The sequence below is a fragment of the Theileria orientalis genome, chromosome 2 (genome assembly GCF_000740895.1).
Source record: "Theileria orientalis strain Shintoku DNA, chromosome 2, complete genome".
Classification (NCBI taxonomy): domain Eukaryota; phylum Apicomplexa; class Aconoidasida; order Piroplasmida; family Theileriidae; genus Theileria; species Theileria orientalis.
In genome coordinates, this window is record NC_025261.1 from 1,263,939 (window position 1) to 1,282,927 (window position 18,989).

Below are 18,989 nucleotides of genomic sequence, written 5' to 3' on the forward strand. Positions count from 1 at the left end.
ATCTTGCAAAATTACGGGTACAATGGGCTACCAAATATAAAAATTCGTGTAAGGTATTTCCCTTCTAATGGAGTCGTCCAAAACTACACTCGTAGTTCCAAACTGGACCTCCGTGGCATTATCGTCGATTTTTTTCCTAAGCTCCTGGTATTCAGGCGAATTTCTGAACTTAATCATATCATCTTTGTTTCTCCACAACCTCAACTAAATTTATTTTTATTTTCGCCATAAGTAGTCGTATATGTTTCCAGTAACTAGTAGAAGGCTGCCATGGCGCGGCCAGCTAGATGTGTGGAGTTTTTATCAACTAACACCCCTCAAAACACTTAAAATAGCACACAAATTAACTATACACAATTAACAAAATCGGTCAAGTAGCTAATTAAATGATATATCTGAAGTGTACCTTAAAATAATGGACTGGCGACTTGTCCATATACACAGCCTTGTACAGTTTCGTATACTTGTATCCAGGCTGTTTTTGTGCCAGTCTCGCCAACTTTGTCCAGTTCCTTTCAAACTCCGATTCATTTTTCACATTATAGCCCACAATTTCAAAGTCTTTACTGAATTCGCCAGCCTTTATGCGTCGTTTTCGCTGAATTCTGCCCGTAACCAATCCTAGAACTCCTCCTGTAAACATCATGGTAAGGTGCTGCTGCTTCAGCGTTGCGTATTTGTACCAATCTAACACGTCCAGGATCATTTCCTTCAAATTGTCCAGCACTCTAATTCTACTCATTTTACAGGCTATTTGTGAATTTTACAAATTATTTCCACTTCCTCCTCATTTAAAACTACTATATATTAATAAACAATTAATTTATCATTCGATTTTTAGTTTATTTATACAAATAATTATAACTATTTACACTACTTTCTCAATACAGCATCACATCCTCTCCACTTCAGCCTCTCCCTTATTTTACACAACAGATCTGGCAGATATACCTTACATTCCATTATATGTTACACTAAACACTTTCTACCTAACACATATACTCATTACTCCTTGGTACATATACAAAAAACAATTTACATTGGCGTTGGACGCCCTTACACACCTTCAATATTTTACAACTTCGTTCGTTTCATTAGCTACTTTTGGCCGCTACCAGGCTTATTAGGCCCGCCAGCTGCCACTTTATCACCACCTACTGCTTTCAAGAAGTCTGAAATCAACTCTTCTCCGTTGCTTTTCCCAGCATATTTCGCCGGTATTTCAAACTTTACTTTCTAAATGTTCTTTATCATCCTGCATATCTACGAAAACTAACTACATATGCACTTTATACACTTATACTCATAGTCTATTTCTCATAGCTTTTATCATAGTTAACACTAATCATTACTTGTACACTTCTTAGTCTCACACATATTTAGAGTCTTACTGTGTTTTTTAATTCATTTAACTGCTTTATGAATTTTCTGCGTGGCACTGTCTTTGCTCCCATGTCTATTTTATATGGAATTTCCATTCCCAAGTCCCACAGCTTAAAGCCTATTCGTTTTTATTTCAAAATCCCATAATAGTTACGCTTTATAACTGGTTACAAACTGAATTACGTTATCTGTAATGTATCTAAGATTCCTATATGCTACGTATATCTCCAACCATTGAAATACAAAATAGCTGCCAGGGCTACCAATTGAAAATTCCCCGCGTTGTTCATTCTATGGAACCCGCTTATGCTAGTATACATAGACCCGTTAACGACTGCAACATACATTAATTACCTTAGAAATAACACACTCAACGGCTATCATTTGGCCTCACACATAAGTTTCTACTTAATTTTAACACCTAATCCTAATTTTTAACTGTTCTATTCAATTTACTTACATCCAATCTCTCCTGCTACCAACTTATCCTCGTGCCATACTTCTACTGACACTACTGTCTTTTCATTTTTCTGAAAAGTTTCATTGTTTTCATGATCAGTTTTCGATTCCATTTTATTAGTGCCGTTCGACCCTTTATCTGTTTGAGCTGTTTTATTATTTACATTTTTTGATTCCTTTTGGCTCTTTGGTACTGTACACTTTCGTTCATTTGTTTTATACATTCCGTTCAGGTAGTGCATCTTCATAAACTCCAGTTGCATTTCAGGGTACATCCAGTCTTCTCCGTGGCTATCTGATATCCCCTTGATTACCTATGTTTTTATGAACACCTTTTCTTATTTACCTCTTGAAAACTTGTGTTTATTGTTATTTTCAACTTTCTTGATATTCTTTTAACCTTCCTTGTCACTATTATATCCTGCGGCTTCATGCAACACCTCAGGTCATGCATCTTCGGCAACAGTATCACCTTTTCAACTCCCATCAGGTTCGCTTTTACTGCGATTGTAATGAACCCGTGGGAGAACAACGTTCTCATAAATTCACTTTCTACGTACGGCGACCACATGGTTTCGTCTGTACTTTCGTTAATTTACGCTAACTCAACTAAATTTACACCAACACACATTGCCTAAATTAACTAAACCATCTTACTGATATTATACCTATATACACACACCGTGCCTATTTACTACCTTGAATCACATCCAATTGGTACAAATATACCAGATCTGACACTCTGTTGTATGGAATAACTATTGGTATTTTCATACACGATCCAATATTTTCCATGGTTTGCAGAAAGTTTAAGGCCAAAACGTCCTTTTGAATCTGAGCTGAAAACGAGTTTGCTGGGAATACTAGTTTTTTTTTCGTGTCAAGGATCCTGTCAAGCAATCCTCTGCTGAGCATTGTCTTTGCTTTTGGGTCCGAACCTTTTACTTCTGATCCATCTTTGGAAGTCGTAGAACTGTCCAAAGAGGTTTCATTAGCTCTAAATATTATCGATTCTCTGGTAAATTGATTCTCTACTGTCTCTTCGATTGAATAACAGGCGTTACCGGTTTTGCATAGTTCTGCGAACTTTTTTAGCCTTTTCAACCTCTCACTATTTTCTACCTCTAGGATTGAGAAGCTTTTTAAAAGAGACCACTCCAGAGGCTCCAATTCCTTCTCATATCTTTTACATTCTAGCCGGGCGCCAGACTTTTTTACACATTTACAGGATTCCCAAGATTTTATTAAACTCCTCTCTTCGTCAATCATTCTTAGTCTTTATTTATTTATTCTTTTCATTATAGATTAGGAAAACAAAAATCTATTAAGAATCATGTTTAAATAAACTATTAAAGATCCAATTAATGGTGTAATATAGGGAATCATCATTCTGTATTTTCATTTAGTTGTATTATATTTAGTAAATTTCACACACATTTCCATAAAAAAACAAATGTGCACTAATAATATTATATTTAATTTAGTCTAAACCTTTTCATCACTTTAACTACTTAAACTTATCAACAGGAATGTGTTAACCGAAATAGTAAGATGGAAGGATCCATGAGTGGATTAAAAATAGCCTCCTTCATTGTTAGAAACGATCTAGACGATCTATGTCCAGAATATCGACTTAAACGGCACATAAACAAGTCTTTTAAGAAGGTCAAATTGGATAAGTTGAACCTAGAAAAGGAGCTGAGCAAACTGAAGGAGTTGGAAAAGGAAGTCGAGTATGTACTATATAAACCCTTTCAAAATGACAAGAATCTGGCACTTTTGTACCTGTTAGAATCGCCAAACTGCACGGAGCTGTTGGAACTGTTAAAAATAGACGACACACAGACGAAGACCAGGGCCATAAGTATGTTATTGTTTATACTAGAAAAGAGAGTGTACAGCACGAACATGACGTTTAGCCCATTCAAAGAAGCAGGAAATGAGCTAAATCTGGCTAAAAACATACTTAACTTGTTCAGCAAAGCCATGGATTCCATATTCGTGAACGACGACGTTATCATAAATTACACGTTGAAGTTAATCTTCGAGTGCGTCAAGAGGCTGAACCTTGAGTATTTGAGCAGATTCCTAAGTAACTTTAACCTTATTAAGTATTTAAACAAGTGCCACGTGACAACACACCCAGATGTCAATTTCACAATCTACAAAGCATTTTTGTCACTTTTTGAATCACCGGAGGATGAAGAGAAAGGTTTAAGTAGGAACATGTTGAACTTGAATGGAATGGAAGTGAGTCTGAGAAGAACACTTAGTTCGCTTAAGTCACTCTTGACGAGGGAAGAGAGCGAGGAAGGTGAAGTAGGCGCGGGGACGAACCGTAACGGTAAAAGGGCTAGCCCAACTGAGTCATTGGAAGGGGAGTCGGAGAGTGAGAAGGAGGACCTGTACTACAGTAACGGGAAGATTAAGCTGGCAATAATACTGCTCTTGGGAATTAAGGGGGTCAGGCTGCAGAAGGACCTGGTACACCTGGTATTCAGCCACTTCAAACACGAGCACTGGGTGACGCAGGTAGCACTAGCACACCTGGGCGTGTGTTACCTGAGCAGGTGCTTCCAGAGTCACTCAAACGAAGCAGCCGAGAAGAAGTCGATGGAGTACCTGATTAACAACGTAAACAACAGCATGCTGCAGCTTCAAAAACTGGGAATGAAAGTGGCGAAGAGCAGATTGTACGATTATGCAAAAGATGGGTCCTCAAGCGGGAGCAGTGGCGTTGGCCTGAACGGACAAAAGGCAGACGAAGGGGTCATTAACGTAGAAGCGGACAGCACACGCATTGATGCGAGTGCAGTTGCCAGAGTGGTAAAGAGGATACTTCGGGAGTTTATACTGGTGCTTAACGGAAATGTGGAAGACAGCATGATAGTGACCCTGCTTCTTAAGTATGACTTGTGGTTCATTAGCAAAGAGTTGGACGGACTGTATAGAATCAACGGGAATGTGTATAAGCAGTACGTTAATCAAATTAACGTAGGAAGTGCGAGCAGTCACGCGGTCATAGTTGAGATAATGGTGAAGTACCTGAGCAGAGGATTCGACCTGCCGGAATACGTGACGAAGGGCACGCTGAACTCGCTTCTCTCGAGCAAGAGCATGAGTCTGCTGAACAACGTGTTTCAACTCTTCATAAAGATCATGGACACGAATCAAAGCAGCGACGCGTTGCCGGACATAAAGACGATAATCAATTTAAACCCAGCAACGATTAAGAGCAGTGAGGAGGAGAGAGGGAAGTATGAATTGGAAGCACTGGGGAATTGGCTAGAACTATTGTACAGATCGAATTTCGGAGGCCTGAAAGGAGTGTACGACCCGCTGAAGCTGTTTAAAATAGCGAAAGTATCGGAGAATTACACACTGGTGAGTAGGTACCTGCTGGGATTTCTTAAAAATAAGTCGGCACACGCAGTGGATAGGGAGATCATATCGCTGAAAAATGAACACGGATCAGTAAGTTTGGAAGATGAAGAGGCGTTGAAGAGAGTGAAAATAGACATGAATCTGATGAGTTGCGTGTACCAACTAGGGATAAACGACAGTCTAGTCATAAGCAACCTACACTACAAGTGCCTCAAGTTACTGCTGGCACGCTACGTGCTGGTTAACGCAATACTTACGTACCACTCAGAGGAATCGAGTGAAGAATTTGGTGCCGGGAATGATGACGGCGATGCTAATGACAATAACGAGGGTGATGCTAATGACAATAATAACGGTAACAAAACCAATGCTAGTGGCAGTGCCAGTGCCAGTGGCCCAAATGGTGATAATTTAGGACATATTTCTGCTTTGAGAGAAAAGGATCATAATAGGAGCACGATTAGACCACTAGAGAATAAGCTGTTACAACAATACAACAATAAGTTGAGGCGTTATCTAAAATTGATACTATCGAATGTATTAGCAACCACAGGAGACGGTTCCAATGAGACCAGTAAGACGCAGCCGGAAAATGTTCATGGAGAGGGGAAGATGGAACAGTACGTGAAGAACGTAAACAGCGTGTTCCTATCAAACGTTATCATAGTGATGTACAATATAATAATAAAGAGTAACCTGCAGTTGCTGTACCCACTGAGGGAAGTGAAGGGGGCTCAAGCAAGCGGAGTCTTCATACAGCAGTACAAGTGCCTCAACTGCATACTCAACGGATATTTTCAGGGAAACATATACATGAAGCTGTTTTTTGAGATACTGCTACAAGTTTCGAAGTATCCGGAGTCATTTGATGTGAATTTGAAGTACTACAGGTGTGTATCATGCAATGACTACTACGTTAACTTTGTTGGACTCTTTGATAGCAAGTATGCAGAGTTGCAGCTACTGAGGAGGGATTTAGTAGAGTACAACGAGGGCACAGGAGAAACGGATAGAAATAAGTCAGTGATTAAGGATAAAGTAGCAGTAGAGAAGAAATCAGTTGACAAGGATAAAGTGGCAGTGGCAGGGGAGAAAAACAAAAGTAGAGTGTTGGTAGGAGATAACCTGAAGTCGTTTACACAATACGTGAATAAGATATTGATATACTACGTGAAGGACGCGGAAACAAGAGAGTACCTGAAGATGCAAGTACTGAACGTGGTGAATCACCTACAGTCACCATTAGACTACTTTACCACGAGGGATAGCGTGATAAGTGGGAGTACTGCAGTGGAAAATAAGAGGTTGGAGATATACAAAGGGCTGGCGCAGAGCATATCTAAGTTGGTGGCAGAAAGTAGAGGTGATGGTCAGACCAGCAATAAGAAGAAAAGGAGTACTATAACGAGTGGTAAGAGTAGTCACAACCATACAAGTAGTAAGAGTAGTAACAAACATACCAGTGACAATAGTCATAGCAATGTGTACGACGTTAACACCTGCGAAGGTAGAACGAACATATTGTTGTCAAATATAGAGAATGTGCTGAGTAAAATTGGTAGTATGAAGGAAACGGAAACGTTAGATTTAAAGGAAATGGATAAGGGAATGAATATGGATACAGAAAACAGTCTGTTAGATTATGTCTATTGCTATGTAGTTAAGCTGATAGAAACAGATAAGTCGTATAAGAAGATAAAAAACATACTGAAGCCATGTAGAGAAGAATCGTATGATTTGGGACTGTTGTCAGATTACGTAATGAATAAGCATAAAACAATGTCCAGACAGTTGATGCATCTTTTGAGCATAGGACTCATTTTGGGTGAAGAAAACCATGAAATTAAGAGCGAAATAGAGCTTAAAAGAGAAGGTACTGTGAAAAGTAGTACAGGCACGAGTCACGCGAATAATATTGGCGACAACGCTATTGGTGTCCCTGGTGCAAACAAGAGTGATGGTATTAGTATTGGTAGTACGTCAAATGGGAACAATAGCCCGAGAGGAGATGCAAGGAGGGAGTCTACTAGGAAACTGATACTGTTTATGATATTGGTGAATAACAATACGGAGTTGCAGGAACTTATAATTAACAATAAGCGGACGTTTAAACTGCTAGTAAGTAATCTGCAAAGACTAAAACAGTGTAGAAACAATTGCACGTACTTTACCTGTAACTTTACACTGTTGTACTTATTAATGGAACTGTTATATGTGTACATAAGAAGAAGGTGTAAAGTAGTAGAAGAAAGCAAAGAAACAAAAGAACAACAGGAAAAAACAAAAACAACAAAAGAAAACAAAGAACAACAGGAATCCGAACAAGAATCCGGACGAAAAGAACAGGAATCCGAACAAGAATCCGAACGAAAAGAACAAGAAGGCGAAGAAGACCATGATGATGATGATGATAATGATATAGAATCAAAAGTTGATGCGGAGAGGAGCAATAGGAAGCATAGAAAAGTGATGGCAGAAATATTATACTCGGACTGGTTTATGGAAAAGTGTGAGTTGATATTGAGAAGGAAGTACTACTACTTGGGGTACTCAATAGAAACGAAGCTGTACAAGGTGGCCCTGAAGATACTGTATTTCATGTTCTATAGTCTGAAGCACGAGGACACGAGGAAGATGGATAAAGATAAAAGGAAGAGGGCACTGGGAAGATATTACGTGCTGCTCAAGGACATCTATAAGTGCACGAACAACAAGGACGATGTGATGATAAAGCAGATAGTGTATAAAATCATTCGAGTATCGAACAAGTTGGACAAGAAGAGGCAAAAAGTGAGGGTGAGGGAGCCGTCGGATGATTTGGAATTCTATCTGAAGCTGCTGGATATAAACCACTTTAAGCTAGTGCACTACTCGTCAAATATTGAGAAAAGACTAAAAGTTGACTGTTTGGATGGTAAGGTGGTTGGTGGCTGCAGTATACACAGGGATTGTAATAACAGCAATGGCAATCTATGCAATGGGCCATATGGGAATTCTAGCAATCAGTACAACGGTAAATGTGGAAGTGGTTATAATACGCACAATCACAGTCATTGCAGTGGTTATAATACGTACAACTGCGCGTGTGGCAGCGTAAATGGGAATCACGAAGATGCCGACGATGTTGAAGCTAGGGACGATAGGGACTGCCACGGATATTTGAACAACTGGTTGATATACAACAAAGCACTGGTGTTCAAGACGTTTAAGGGAGGAGACTTAGGACAACTGCGGCTGAATTTAACACTTTACAATCACAACAAAGAGGACAATGGAGCCAGCGGTTACGATGAAGAGGACAATGGAATATTAGATGCCAATAGAACTACAGTAGATGCCTACAGATTCTCAGGACATTGCAATCACTCAAGCAGACAGGTGGAGTTGGAAGAGTTTACACGGTGCAACAAAATTATGGAAGTGGAGGAGGTCCTGGATTATAGAGGTAATAGTACGGCTACTAATAGTTATAATGACCATGATAATGATAGCAGTAGTGGCAATGTTGGAAATGATAGCAGTAGTCGCAATGTTGGAAACGATAGCGATCATGAGGTAGAAGTTGATTCTGTTACTGTTTATGTTGATGGTGTCGCCACTGAAAATGGCGTGAATGTTACTGCTGATGATGGCAGTGGCAGTTCAAGGAGTAATACCACAACGAATAGTACATCCACTGCCACAACAACCACAACCACAACCACAACCACAACAACGTCTGTTACTAGAGTAAGTGGTAATACTGACCTGGACGAGGATTTGATAAACTCACTCGAGTGTAGTAATAGCTACTACTACAACAGTGTAGTTGACGCACTTCTACTCCACGAAAATGCTAACATTGGCAGTAGCTATAAGCACTCACTGACTGAAGACGATATACTGATATCGAAGCTGACGGCGTTCAGCAGTAGGTTGAACGGGTCGGAAGAAGTAAACAAGAACGAAATAATGTGCTCCCTGATGATGCCAGACTACTATAAGTACGATTTGGAGTATCTGATGGGCTACGTGTACAAGTTGCTGCTGATTCAGTACTATTCACAGGGACCAACTAGCAGTTGTGCCACTGTCAACAGTACAACTGCCAGTGCCACTTATGCAACTACTAGTACTAGTACGACTGTCAGTGTAACTGATTCCAATGGTGCGACTGCTGGTGCAACTCCCAATGCAACTACTAATGCAACTACTAATGCAACTGCCATAACCAGTACCACTGGTGCCAGTGCAACTACTGGTGGCTCAAACAAAAGATATGCCGCTCCATCGTCATCAGCTCCCAGTAAAAGGAGGAAGTATGAATTTGACACCGTGCACGTCAGCATGAACAACGTGGTTAAGTTGGTGCTGTGTAGGCTGGCAGTGAACAGAGATGAGCCTCTGCTGACGAAGATGATTAAGATCATAAACAGAGTCAACACCGACGCAGACCTGAAGTACATTCTCTACCACATAAGAGTCAACAGGGACCTCGATGAAATGATACACATCATCAGCTTGTTTAACACAGTTGGCCAAAAGAGAGACCGCAAACAGGTGGAAACGGACAGAAGAGTGACTGAGCTCGACAGACTCGTGCTGAAGAGCAACATGTCGCACCTGAGCGAAGAGGACGCGAGGGAAATGGCCGGAAGGGTAAACAGACTGCTGATGAGCTCACTGCTAGATGGAGAGACTCAGATGTACAAGGTGGTCAAAATACTCGCCAATTTGCGGAAAAAGCACCTATCGTTGTTCAAGGGGCTTTACCTGGACAACTATATCGCAGCACTCAAGTCAACCGTCAGGTTGAACAGAGAAAACAGAGTTTTTATCAAACTGCTGAGTAGATTAACTCTGTGACTCAAATTTGTTTAATCGTACCCTTTTACACACTCTTTGCTCAAGTTTTACTCTCCACAACTGTTACATTTTTTATCAGTTCTGCTAGCCATTAGCCGATTGTTATATTCCAACTAACAAATTAGTCTACTTATTACCTGCCTGCATACGGATTCTAACTACTTGCCTAATCACGAACCTAGTTACAAGCACACATGTACATGTAAGTTTATGTATGGATACGAGCAGGAACACAGACGCCACTGAAGCTGTCGATCGTAAATTTGGTACAATAGCAAGTATGACTTGTTCCTTGTAATTAAAATTAGTGGACTTTAGTTAAGTTAAAAATGGTTTTAAGGGATTTTTTGGTTCTCTCTTCATAATCCTTCCTAAGTGACTCCGGAATCTCCTTGTTCGGGTTTAAAACCTTAATCGTGGACATAACGTTGCCCCTGACGTCAACGCACTTGCAGACGAGGGCGTCAAAGTCTGAGCCAAAGGACGAGTGGCGGCTGTCTTCGTCGTCAGACTCGTCGTCGGACTCGTCGCCAGGCCTGCGAGTGAAGTTCTTGTACACCTCAAGCAGGACGAGGTGGGAGGAGCGAGAAGCCCTGGCGTTCTTCAAGACGGACTTGAGGGGACGCACGTGGGTGGTGGTCTCGCCGTCCTCACCGGTCCTTTCGACAATCACAGAGTTGAAACAGCCTCTAGGCTCGAGCAGGTAGGGGCTGGGACAGTAGAAGCCGATCGGGCCCTTGTTCGCGTCGACAGTGCACTTGGAGATCACCTTATCGTTCTCGGAGCTGGTCTCGAAGTCCACGAACTCGTGAATGAAAAACTCGTTCCTCGTCCCACAGCCAATTGTGTAGGGGTCGGTGGGCACGAGGCCTATGTTAATGACTCCGTTGATGTGGCCCTCCTGAGAAGGGCTTTTAACGTGCTGACGGTCGGCGTTCGGACTGTTCATCAGGGTCCAGTAGTAGTTGAGCCCAGTGACCTCGGTCGTTTGGACGAGAATGGCGTCCTTCTCGTACTTGAACACGTACTCAAGTCGGTCAGTGGCATGCACCTTTTCAACGGAGAAGCCGGTGGTGATCATGATGTCCCGGAGGTTGGCGAGCACGTCGCGCCTGGAGCCCAGGGCCTGAATGTAGGTCAAGTACCTCAATTCGGTGGGCTCAATGATGGAGAAGCGCTTCAAGCCCATCATGTTAACCACGCTGTTGTTCGGGGGGGCTATGAGGCGAAGGCTCTCTCCAGGGTGCAGGTTGTGCCTGCAGAGCTGAAGCGGAATTGTCTGGCGGGGCCTCAGGTTCTCGAAGACGCGCGTGAAGTCGCAGAGGTGCTCAGTGCGCTTCACGACCTTGAGCTCGGAGGTCACGTTCCCCTTCTCGTCCCTGCACTTGCAGCTGAACGGGAGGTCAGTGACAAGTCCAGTGTCCGGAATCTTGTACAGGTGAAGCCTGCCAGGCCTATTGGTGTGCTTGAACTCGGGGTCGTAGTAAGTCATCTTTTTTCTGTCCACGAAACAGGACTTGTCGTCGAAAGTCTGGTCGTCTGCGCAGTAAAGTCCGACGATCATTCCGGGCTCGGGCTCAATCTCGCACATGGTTGAGGTTTGCTGAGGAGGGCCGTTGGGACTGAGCAAGTTTTTAACAGCACTAAGGTTGCTGAACAGGGGGTAGTTGCCGGTTCCGCACCCGTAGCTGATCGGGAGCACGTCGGTGAACTTGATTTCAACCCACCTGTAGAGAACGTCCTTCTGGGCGCTCTCTCCAGCTTCTGAGGCAGCAGAGGCGTCCTCGGACAGTAGTTTGTACACACACGCAAAGTTCAGCGTGAACTCGGGGTCCCTTGAGACAATGGTCGAGGAGTACGGGTGCTGAAACATGTAGCTTCCGCCGAACCACTCAGGAGCAGAGTGAACCAGAGTGCGGTCACTCCTGAACACGTCAAAGTTCTTCATCACGCGACCCAAACTGTCCTGGATTCCGCCCTTGGACATAGGAGCAAGAGTGTGAGTAGTCAAGTCGGGAGGGTAAAGAGTGATCAACCCGCTCTTGCGAGTGTGCTCGTTGCCGCAGAACACCTTCAGGGCACTGCCCGGAGGAAGAGTGTACCTGAGAACATTGTCCTCGCCAGAATTAAAGTCGTTAATGTCCTTGAAGGTGAGCGTTTTATTGAAAACAGTGTAATTGAGAGCAAATTGAGTGGCCTTGGCAACATTCTTTTTCACAGCGGAGAGGCCAGCCTCTCCAATGGAAGAGAAGTCAAAGGAGGAAGAGGAGGCAAAACGGACCAAAGAAATAAACAAAAAAGTTACAACACTATTAATTAACTTCATTTTCGAATCAATTAATCATGAATTTAATATATAGTTACATATAACTAATATTATACATTGTGTTACACGATGTGTAACACAATGGTTTGCCGTAAGGACTCAAAGGTGAGCCTCAAGCATGACAAAGAGTCAAAAATAGACCTACATGGGAATTAAGGTTAAACAAGGAATGCGGTGAAAGCGAATGTGAGGTGCCGAGATTCCTTACCTCAGTCCAGCTAGGATTCTCAAATTTTGGATAAAAAGGGTTTAATGGTATCAGAACAACAGCCTGTAAAGTAAACTGAGAAGTTATGTCTAAATTTGAGATAATTAAGCACGTCCACTACGGAAAATGTAACGATGTGTTCATATCGCGTGATTCCAAGGGGAATAAGTATGCAGTAAAGCGTTTTTACAAAAGTGAGCTGGAAAAAACTAAATGTTACACAAACCGACAAGGAAAACTGGTCAGGAAGGACTGGCTGGAGGACTTTAAGCGTTCCCTGGAAATTCAACTCATGGTAGACGATGATTCTTGCATAAAGTGCCACGCAGTATTTGGTATAGACCTGTCGAAGGAAGTTCCGATTATAGAAGAAGAGATAGAACTAGGTAAAAGAAGAAATTAGAATATCTTAGACTAAATTTAGCACCAATTCACTTAGTCGCACATCATTATACAACAGTTTTCGACTTTGCCGAGTGCGGAAGCCTAATGGACCTGGAGAGTTTTGACGTGCCGATCGCTGAGTTTCCAAAAGGAGTCGTAAAGTGTATCGCAAAGGACATGCTTCAAGCGCTGCAGTACCGTAGGTTTATCGGCAATTGACCGTTGTTAGTGGCCACGATCAATGTTGCACACCGAGACGTAAAGCCTAGCAATATATTCATGAATAAACAGGGGAGGTCGAAACTAGGTAAAGTTTATGATCAGAATGCATATTAGTGTTTACCATATGTTTGATTAAACAAACAAACATTAATTTCCCGGTTTATTAACTTAAATTAGGCGACTTTGGAGAGTCAGATATCATGACGAAAGATGGAAAGGTTAGAGGCTCCAAAGGCTCATACTACTACCTGGCGCCAGAGGTTTTTGAATTAAACAACGGTATCACGTAGTCCAAATAGCCAGAATGAGCTATTAAGAAACTACACATTAACTAGATAGGGATGTTGAGATAGCACAGTAGCTAAACAAGGCAAATTAGAGCCCATAAGAGTCTTGTAGACGAAAAGGACGGAAGCGCCATTGACATGTGGGCGCTGGGAGTAACGCTGTGGATCTTGTACTTCAGAAGGTTCCCGTTCAGCCCTAACAAGTCGATGTACGAGTCAATGGAGGAAATACAAAACTTTAATTTCAAGAAGGAAATTGAGGCATTAAAGAGGAGTTGCGAAGAAAGAGGCGAGGAATGGGACGAAGGCTTCGTAGATTTGCTCGGAAGAATTTTGGAAAACGATCCGAACGTGAGGATGAAGCCAAAGGAGGCCCTGGTAGGACTTATGCACACATTAGTTAATTGAATAATTAAATTGATAAGGAATACTGGGAAAAGTAGCCAAAACTAAGTAGAATGTCAATAATGAATCATTTTAGAACCATCCTTCCCTAGGCGATGTCGATTATGAGGTAGCACGACTATTTTGTTTAAAAAACAAAAAATCATTATTGTAATTTAGTCCATTCACACATATACACTTAAATATAAGTCCCATAATGGAAGTTGAGAATAAGAATCGCAAATATCGCAAGGATAAGCCATGGGACGACGAAACAATCGACCACTGGAAAATAGAGCCATTTACGCAGGTAAAATAAGAATAACTGTTTATTAAAGATGATACTACAATGATTATCACGAAAATATAAACTCATGACGGGAATATAGGAGGATAACGAGCCTTCTTTGGTGGAGGAGAGCTCATTTTCGGTTTTGTTTCCAAAGTACAGAGAAAAATACATACAGTCGGTTTGGGGAGATGTAAAAAAGTAAAAACTACACAAATTATTATGAATATTCACGAGTCAACTGAATAAACTGAGATTTGATTAATTAAATTATAACATTATCAGTGTGCCAATATTAGTTGCCGAATACTAAACTAATAAGATAGAATATTGTTATCATATCAAGTGGATAGAAATAATATACAGGTGCCTGTCTCAATATCACATAAAGTGCGAGTTGGATCTGTTAGAAGGCTCAATGGCAGTTATAACATCATCTAAAACATGGGATCCATACATAATCATTAAGGTTCGTACAGTTAGTCAGTCTTTAAGATTGGTGGAATCATAAAGGAGAAATAGAATACATTTATTTGCAGCTAACACAAGAGTAATTTATAATTTTGTAGGCGAGAGATATGATAAAGCTGTTGGCGAGAAGTGTGCCATTTCCACAAGCAAGGAAGGTGTTGGACGACGGAGTGTTTTGCGACATTGTAAAAATAGGAGGAATTTTGAGAAATAAGGATAAATTTGTAAAGAGGAGACAGAGATTAGTAGGCCCAGGAGGATCAACACTGAAAGCACTCGAGCTACTGACAGGATGCTACATTTTAACACAGGGACAAACAGTGTCAATAGTAGGTCCAATTCAAGGGATCAAGGTAGCAAGAAGAATAGTGGAGGACTGCATGAAAAACATACACCCAGTGTATCACATAAAGGAGCTGATGATAAAAAGGGAGTTGCAGAAGGACGAAAAACTGAAAAACGTACATCTAATAGAAATTTTAGCAAACAATTACTATTTAATTAGTGTTTAGTTACCATATAACAAACGATTAACTATCATCAATGATAATATAATAGATATAATCAGTGATAGAATCAATAATGGAATTAGTTATTTTGGTATTGTAATCAGTGAAGTATTATAAATGTTAAATTAATATTATTAGGAAAACTGGGAGAGATTCTTACCGCAATTTAAGAAGAGATGTGTAAAAAGAAAGAAGACGAAGATAGTTAAGAAGAAATCACCCACACTATTGTTGCCAGTTCAGGTAAATTATGTGTTAAGTATAGAGTTTATAACAGTTATATTAATAACAAGGACCGACAGTAATATTGATAGATAGCTATGGTATTAGTATCAATAACCACAAACGTTAGAAGGTAGTTAAATAAAAAGAGTCATAAAGATAAATACATACAAATAATCACAAATCATTAATGCATAACTAAAAAATTAAAAAATATAGACGCCGAGGAAGGAAGATATTTTACTGGAGACAGGAGAGTACTTTATGATGGAAGAGGAACGTAAGAGAAAACGTGAATTTGAACGCCGGGAAAAACAAAAACAGAAACATATGGAAAAGAAAAAGAAGAGAGAAGAAATATATGATTCAAAATATCAACAAAATAAAGAAGATAATGCTAACGAAAGTAAAGGTAGTGGAATAGAAGTGGATAGGAGTTCAAGTAAAAAGGAAAGTAAGAAAGTAGATAAGAATAAGGAGTTGAAGACAAGTAAAAAAGAAGGAGAAGGAGTAAGTAAGGAGATCGAAAAAATTAAAGAAAGGGATAAAAATAAAGAAGACGAAAGTGAAAAAAGTAAGAAGGAGGTGCCGATATTTAGTAGTAAAATGCCTAAAAGTAAAGAAAAGAAGGATTATTTCATATGAACAACACTAATTCTCAAATAATGTGACTAAAATTATGAACATATGTGCAGTCAGATAGTAGAAATAGGCATAGAGTATATCACATAGTTTCAACGAAAAGTTATTAAGGTTACAAATTTATGTGTAAAACCAAATTAGGCTAAAGTTATTAGGGGTAGTCGAATTATATTTTAGAAAATTTATGATTTTATGTGTAAATGATAACTGTGACTTTTTGTCAAAAATAAGTAATAAATCCCCCATACGTAAGATCTTAGTCACTTAACTCAGAGTATTCTCAAAGATATGTAAAATAAAATAGGAAATTTAGGAATAAAGGTAAATAAAATATAATTGTACACTAAAATAAAGTTCTAAGGCAGAAAAAAAGACAAGTTGTATAATACAATTGAGCCGGAGTTGTATAGAAGAAACGAATCTACGGAAAGTACACGAACAGATACACAAATGGTCGAAAGCATTTGTATACTGGAGAAAAATAATAAAATAAATCTCAGAAAGACCGGATGACTTAGAAAATGCCTAAAAAATACGCAAAGTCGACGATGGGTGCCATGGCCGCAAGGAACACGAGGGTGGCCAACGCGGCAAAAAAGGCAGTGCAGGACTTCAAAATGACAGTGACGAACATACTCAGAGAGGTAAGGTAGAGTTAAACTCACGATTCTCAGGGCTCCGCGCACGATAAAATGTCGAACATCCAGAGGAAGAAAATGTAAGTGGATAGCTAGGCAACCCGAGACGAGCGTGAACAAAAACTTGTAGACTGAAGGATGTTCAAAATATCCAGGAGGAAGCCTCGAATATACTGACGTCGTTGTACGAGTACTCGGAAGAATTGAGAGAAAAGAATGTAAGTAAAGATAATATTTGGAAAACTGTTCCCCAAATTGGGAAATAGGACTGAATAAACCTTGATACAAGATTAATGTCAAATGTAGGAGTCGTTTATACTGTACGATAGCTTGCTGGACGAGTTTAAGCAGCACATGAGTAAACTCGAGGATTTGCAAAATAAACTGGTAAATTATCAAAAATCGCTAACGAATTCAATATCCGACATCAAGCACGACATGTAAGCATCAGAGATAAATATCCACAACTGCGTTGAAAACACAGCTTCGTTTGCTAATGAAACGTTTAGATACGTGGACGAGGATGAGAAGATGGAGTTGGAGCAGGAGCAGCTACTTGAAAATATGTTAGTTTAGTAGTCTGTAACCATATGAATTAGCACAAAAGTACAATTAGTCATTCACTTCAATTTACATTACCGATTTCTAAAATAAACATACAGAGTGGAGTATCCTTTAGAGAATAATATATTGCAAGAACGATCGCAGCAGATTAAAGACCTAAGGTCCTCCGTGCACGGTAATTGCATAAGCTTTTAAAATCGACCGTAGGTATACAAGATATGTATGTTGAAATCGGAGACATGGTGGATTACCAAGGGGATCAACTAGGTAACTTAGAGATACACAGTAGCCTTACACCAAACTAGTTACTACGAGAATCTTATCTTAATTAGCGACAGATACGATCTCATTAAACTAATGCACACGCAGACGATATTGAAAACAATATGCTAAATGTAGTATTCGATTCTAGAGTGGCTAATCAAAATTTGAGATCCATAGATCGCAGTACCTCTACATTGCCAAAAACAACGTAAGTTATACGTATATGTATGAGTATTTGTATTTGCGCATTTATGCATCCGTTTAGTAACTAATAACAGCAATGACTAGCAGTACATAACAACCTACGTCAATATATAATGATAATGATACAGGTACTATATTATATTCCTCCTGATGTTTTGCATTTTGGTAGTTTTAGTTATATTTAAAAAGATTTGATTTTCAATCTCAATATTCACGTATGAATATATGATTACAAATGTTTACGTGTTTGTGAGTGAGATGGTGGCCCTGGGTTAGACTGAAAGCACTACTCTCAGGTGGGCCTTGGGCTTCCTGATGATGTCGCAGCGGCCCTTGGCGCGGAAAAGAGGCTTCTTGATGAAGCCGCCGTTGGTGGCGCTGAGCTCCCTGAACCTGGGCCTGAGAGTCTCGTCCCCGTAGAGGCGCTTTGCGTTGAAAAGAGCAGATTTGATGGCCTTGTAGATGGCGATAGCGTACCTGTTCGCGCCCCTCTGAGCCAAGTCCCCAAGAGCAAGGAGCACAGGCATCTTTTTGATCTGCCTGAGGATCTTCGTGAGCTTAATGGGCGACAGGAGAAGGTACTTGACGGTGGCGGAGGCGGTCCTGCCGATGAAGAGCTTGTCCATTCTGCCGCCCCTGTGACGCTTGCGAACCTTGATTCCCATCTTCTCAGCCCTCAAGTGGTCCAGGTAGGACTGCCTCTTCTGCTTCAAAGTGTTCTCCATCATCCTGACCTCGGGAGAGTCAGCCTCATACCTGCGAATGGGAAGCTCGGAGTTGATATCGTGAATCTACAGACAAAGTTAGAGGGAATTAACAGAGGAATCCTGCGAGAAGTAGCTGTGACGAGTTTATTTGTAACTAACTAAGGCAATGGTCTTTAAAGACTATCAGGTGCAGCGATTATACGAAATTGTAAACTAAAATTACCTTTTCCATCTTTTGAGAAATGGTTAACCGGGGAACGGAGTTAACAGAGAAGGACCTCGAATATGTGTAAGAACAGTTATGCGATAGAAATGCAAAGCAGAAAAAATTTTTGCAAAACAGTATTAGAAAAATTAAAAACAACTTAATTAACATCAAAAAACCACATTCTAAGGGACTAATCAATCAAAAACAGGTGTGAGATTTTGAGCTAAGGAAGGAAACCAGAAAGGGAAAAGAGGATTAAAATATGTGTGTTACTCTGCAGAAAATCATTGAACAAGGAACTCTAAACATTAAAAGGGCTAATTCGGGGGTTTGAAAATAAATTAGCCCTAGATTCACAACTGGGTACGGATGGGGAATCTGCCTCGGAA

At 40.5% G+C, this 18,989-nt stretch overlaps 8 protein-coding genes across 8 annotated transcripts; 4 read left to right on the forward strand and 4 right to left on the reverse strand.

Annotated features, from left to right (window-relative positions):
* Nucleotides 1–27: 27 nt before the first annotated feature.
* On the reverse strand, nt 28–742 carry TOT_020001011 (uncharacterized protein; the record flags this gene model as incomplete). The annotated part of the gene is made up of 2 exons (XM_009692359.1): nt 28–204; nt 407–742. The coding sequence occupies 2 exons, from the start codon at nt 740–742 to the stop codon at nt 28–30; spliced, it is 513 nt and encodes a 170-aa protein (XP_009690654.1).
* Nucleotides 743–1,098: 356 nt separating this feature from the next.
* TOT_020001012 (uncharacterized protein) lies at nt 1,099–3,111 on the reverse strand (the record flags this gene model as incomplete). Its single annotated transcript, XM_009692360.1, has 7 exons — nt 1,099–1,236; nt 1,392–1,501; nt 1,616–1,717; nt 1,844–1,975; nt 2,042–2,156; nt 2,189–2,421; nt 2,541–3,111. The coding sequence occupies 7 exons, from the start codon at nt 3,109–3,111 to the stop codon at nt 1,099–1,101; spliced, it is 1,401 nt and encodes a 466-aa protein (XP_009690655.1).
* Nucleotides 3,112–3,393: 282 nt separating this feature from the next.
* TOT_020000613 (conserved hypothetical protein) lies at nt 3,394–10,071 on the forward strand (the record flags this gene model as incomplete). The annotated part of the gene is made up of 7 exons (XM_009692361.1): nt 3,394–4,556; nt 4,677–5,515; nt 5,699–5,785; nt 5,831–7,399; nt 7,658–8,875; nt 8,957–9,289; nt 9,506–10,071. 7 exons carry the CDS (start codon nt 3,394–3,396, stop codon nt 10,069–10,071), a joined length of 5,775 nt encoding a protein of 1,924 aa, XP_009690656.1.
* Nucleotides 10,072–10,197: 126 nt separating this feature from the next.
* On the reverse strand, nt 10,198–12,397 carry TOT_020000614 (uncharacterized protein; the record flags this gene model as incomplete). The annotated part of the gene is made up of 2 exons (XM_009692362.1): nt 10,198–10,362; nt 10,385–12,397. 2 exons carry the CDS (start codon nt 12,395–12,397, stop codon nt 10,198–10,200), a joined length of 2,178 nt encoding a protein of 725 aa, XP_009690657.1.
* A 293-nt stretch (nt 12,398–12,690) lies between these two features.
* TOT_020000615 (serine/threonine protein kinase) lies at nt 12,691–14,057 on the forward strand (the record flags this gene model as incomplete). The annotated part of the gene is made up of 6 exons (XM_009692363.1): nt 12,691–12,991; nt 13,066–13,188; nt 13,219–13,296; nt 13,389–13,490; nt 13,611–13,876; nt 13,980–14,057. The coding sequence occupies 6 exons, from the start codon at nt 12,691–12,693 to the stop codon at nt 14,055–14,057; spliced, it is 948 nt and encodes a 315-aa protein (XP_009690658.1).
* Nucleotides 14,058–14,099: 42 nt separating this feature from the next.
* Nucleotides 14,100–16,018, forward strand: TOT_020001072 (ribosomal RNA assembly protein; the record flags this gene model as incomplete). The annotated part of the gene is made up of 6 exons (XM_009692364.1): nt 14,100–14,192; nt 14,272–14,372; nt 14,538–14,640; nt 14,741–15,103; nt 15,290–15,394; nt 15,593–16,018. 6 exons carry the CDS (start codon nt 14,100–14,102, stop codon nt 16,016–16,018), a joined length of 1,191 nt encoding a protein of 396 aa, XP_009690659.1.
* A 518-nt stretch (nt 16,019–16,536) lies between these two features.
* TOT_020000617 (uncharacterized protein) lies at nt 16,537–17,693 on the forward strand (the record flags this gene model as incomplete). The annotated part of the gene is made up of 8 exons (XM_009692365.1): nt 16,537–16,659; nt 16,690–16,733; nt 16,784–16,898; nt 16,960–17,093; nt 17,163–17,219; nt 17,316–17,392; nt 17,425–17,484; nt 17,587–17,693. The coding sequence occupies 8 exons, from the start codon at nt 16,537–16,539 to the stop codon at nt 17,691–17,693; spliced, it is 717 nt and encodes a 238-aa protein (XP_009690660.1).
* A 264-nt stretch (nt 17,694–17,957) lies between these two features.
* On the reverse strand, nt 17,958–18,768 carry TOT_020000618 (50S ribosomal protein L22; the record flags this gene model as incomplete). Its single annotated transcript, XM_009692366.1, has 2 exons — nt 17,958–18,476; nt 18,616–18,768. The coding sequence occupies 2 exons, from the start codon at nt 18,766–18,768 to the stop codon at nt 17,958–17,960; spliced, it is 672 nt and encodes a 223-aa protein (XP_009690661.1).
* Nucleotides 18,769–18,989: the final 221 nt, after the last annotated feature.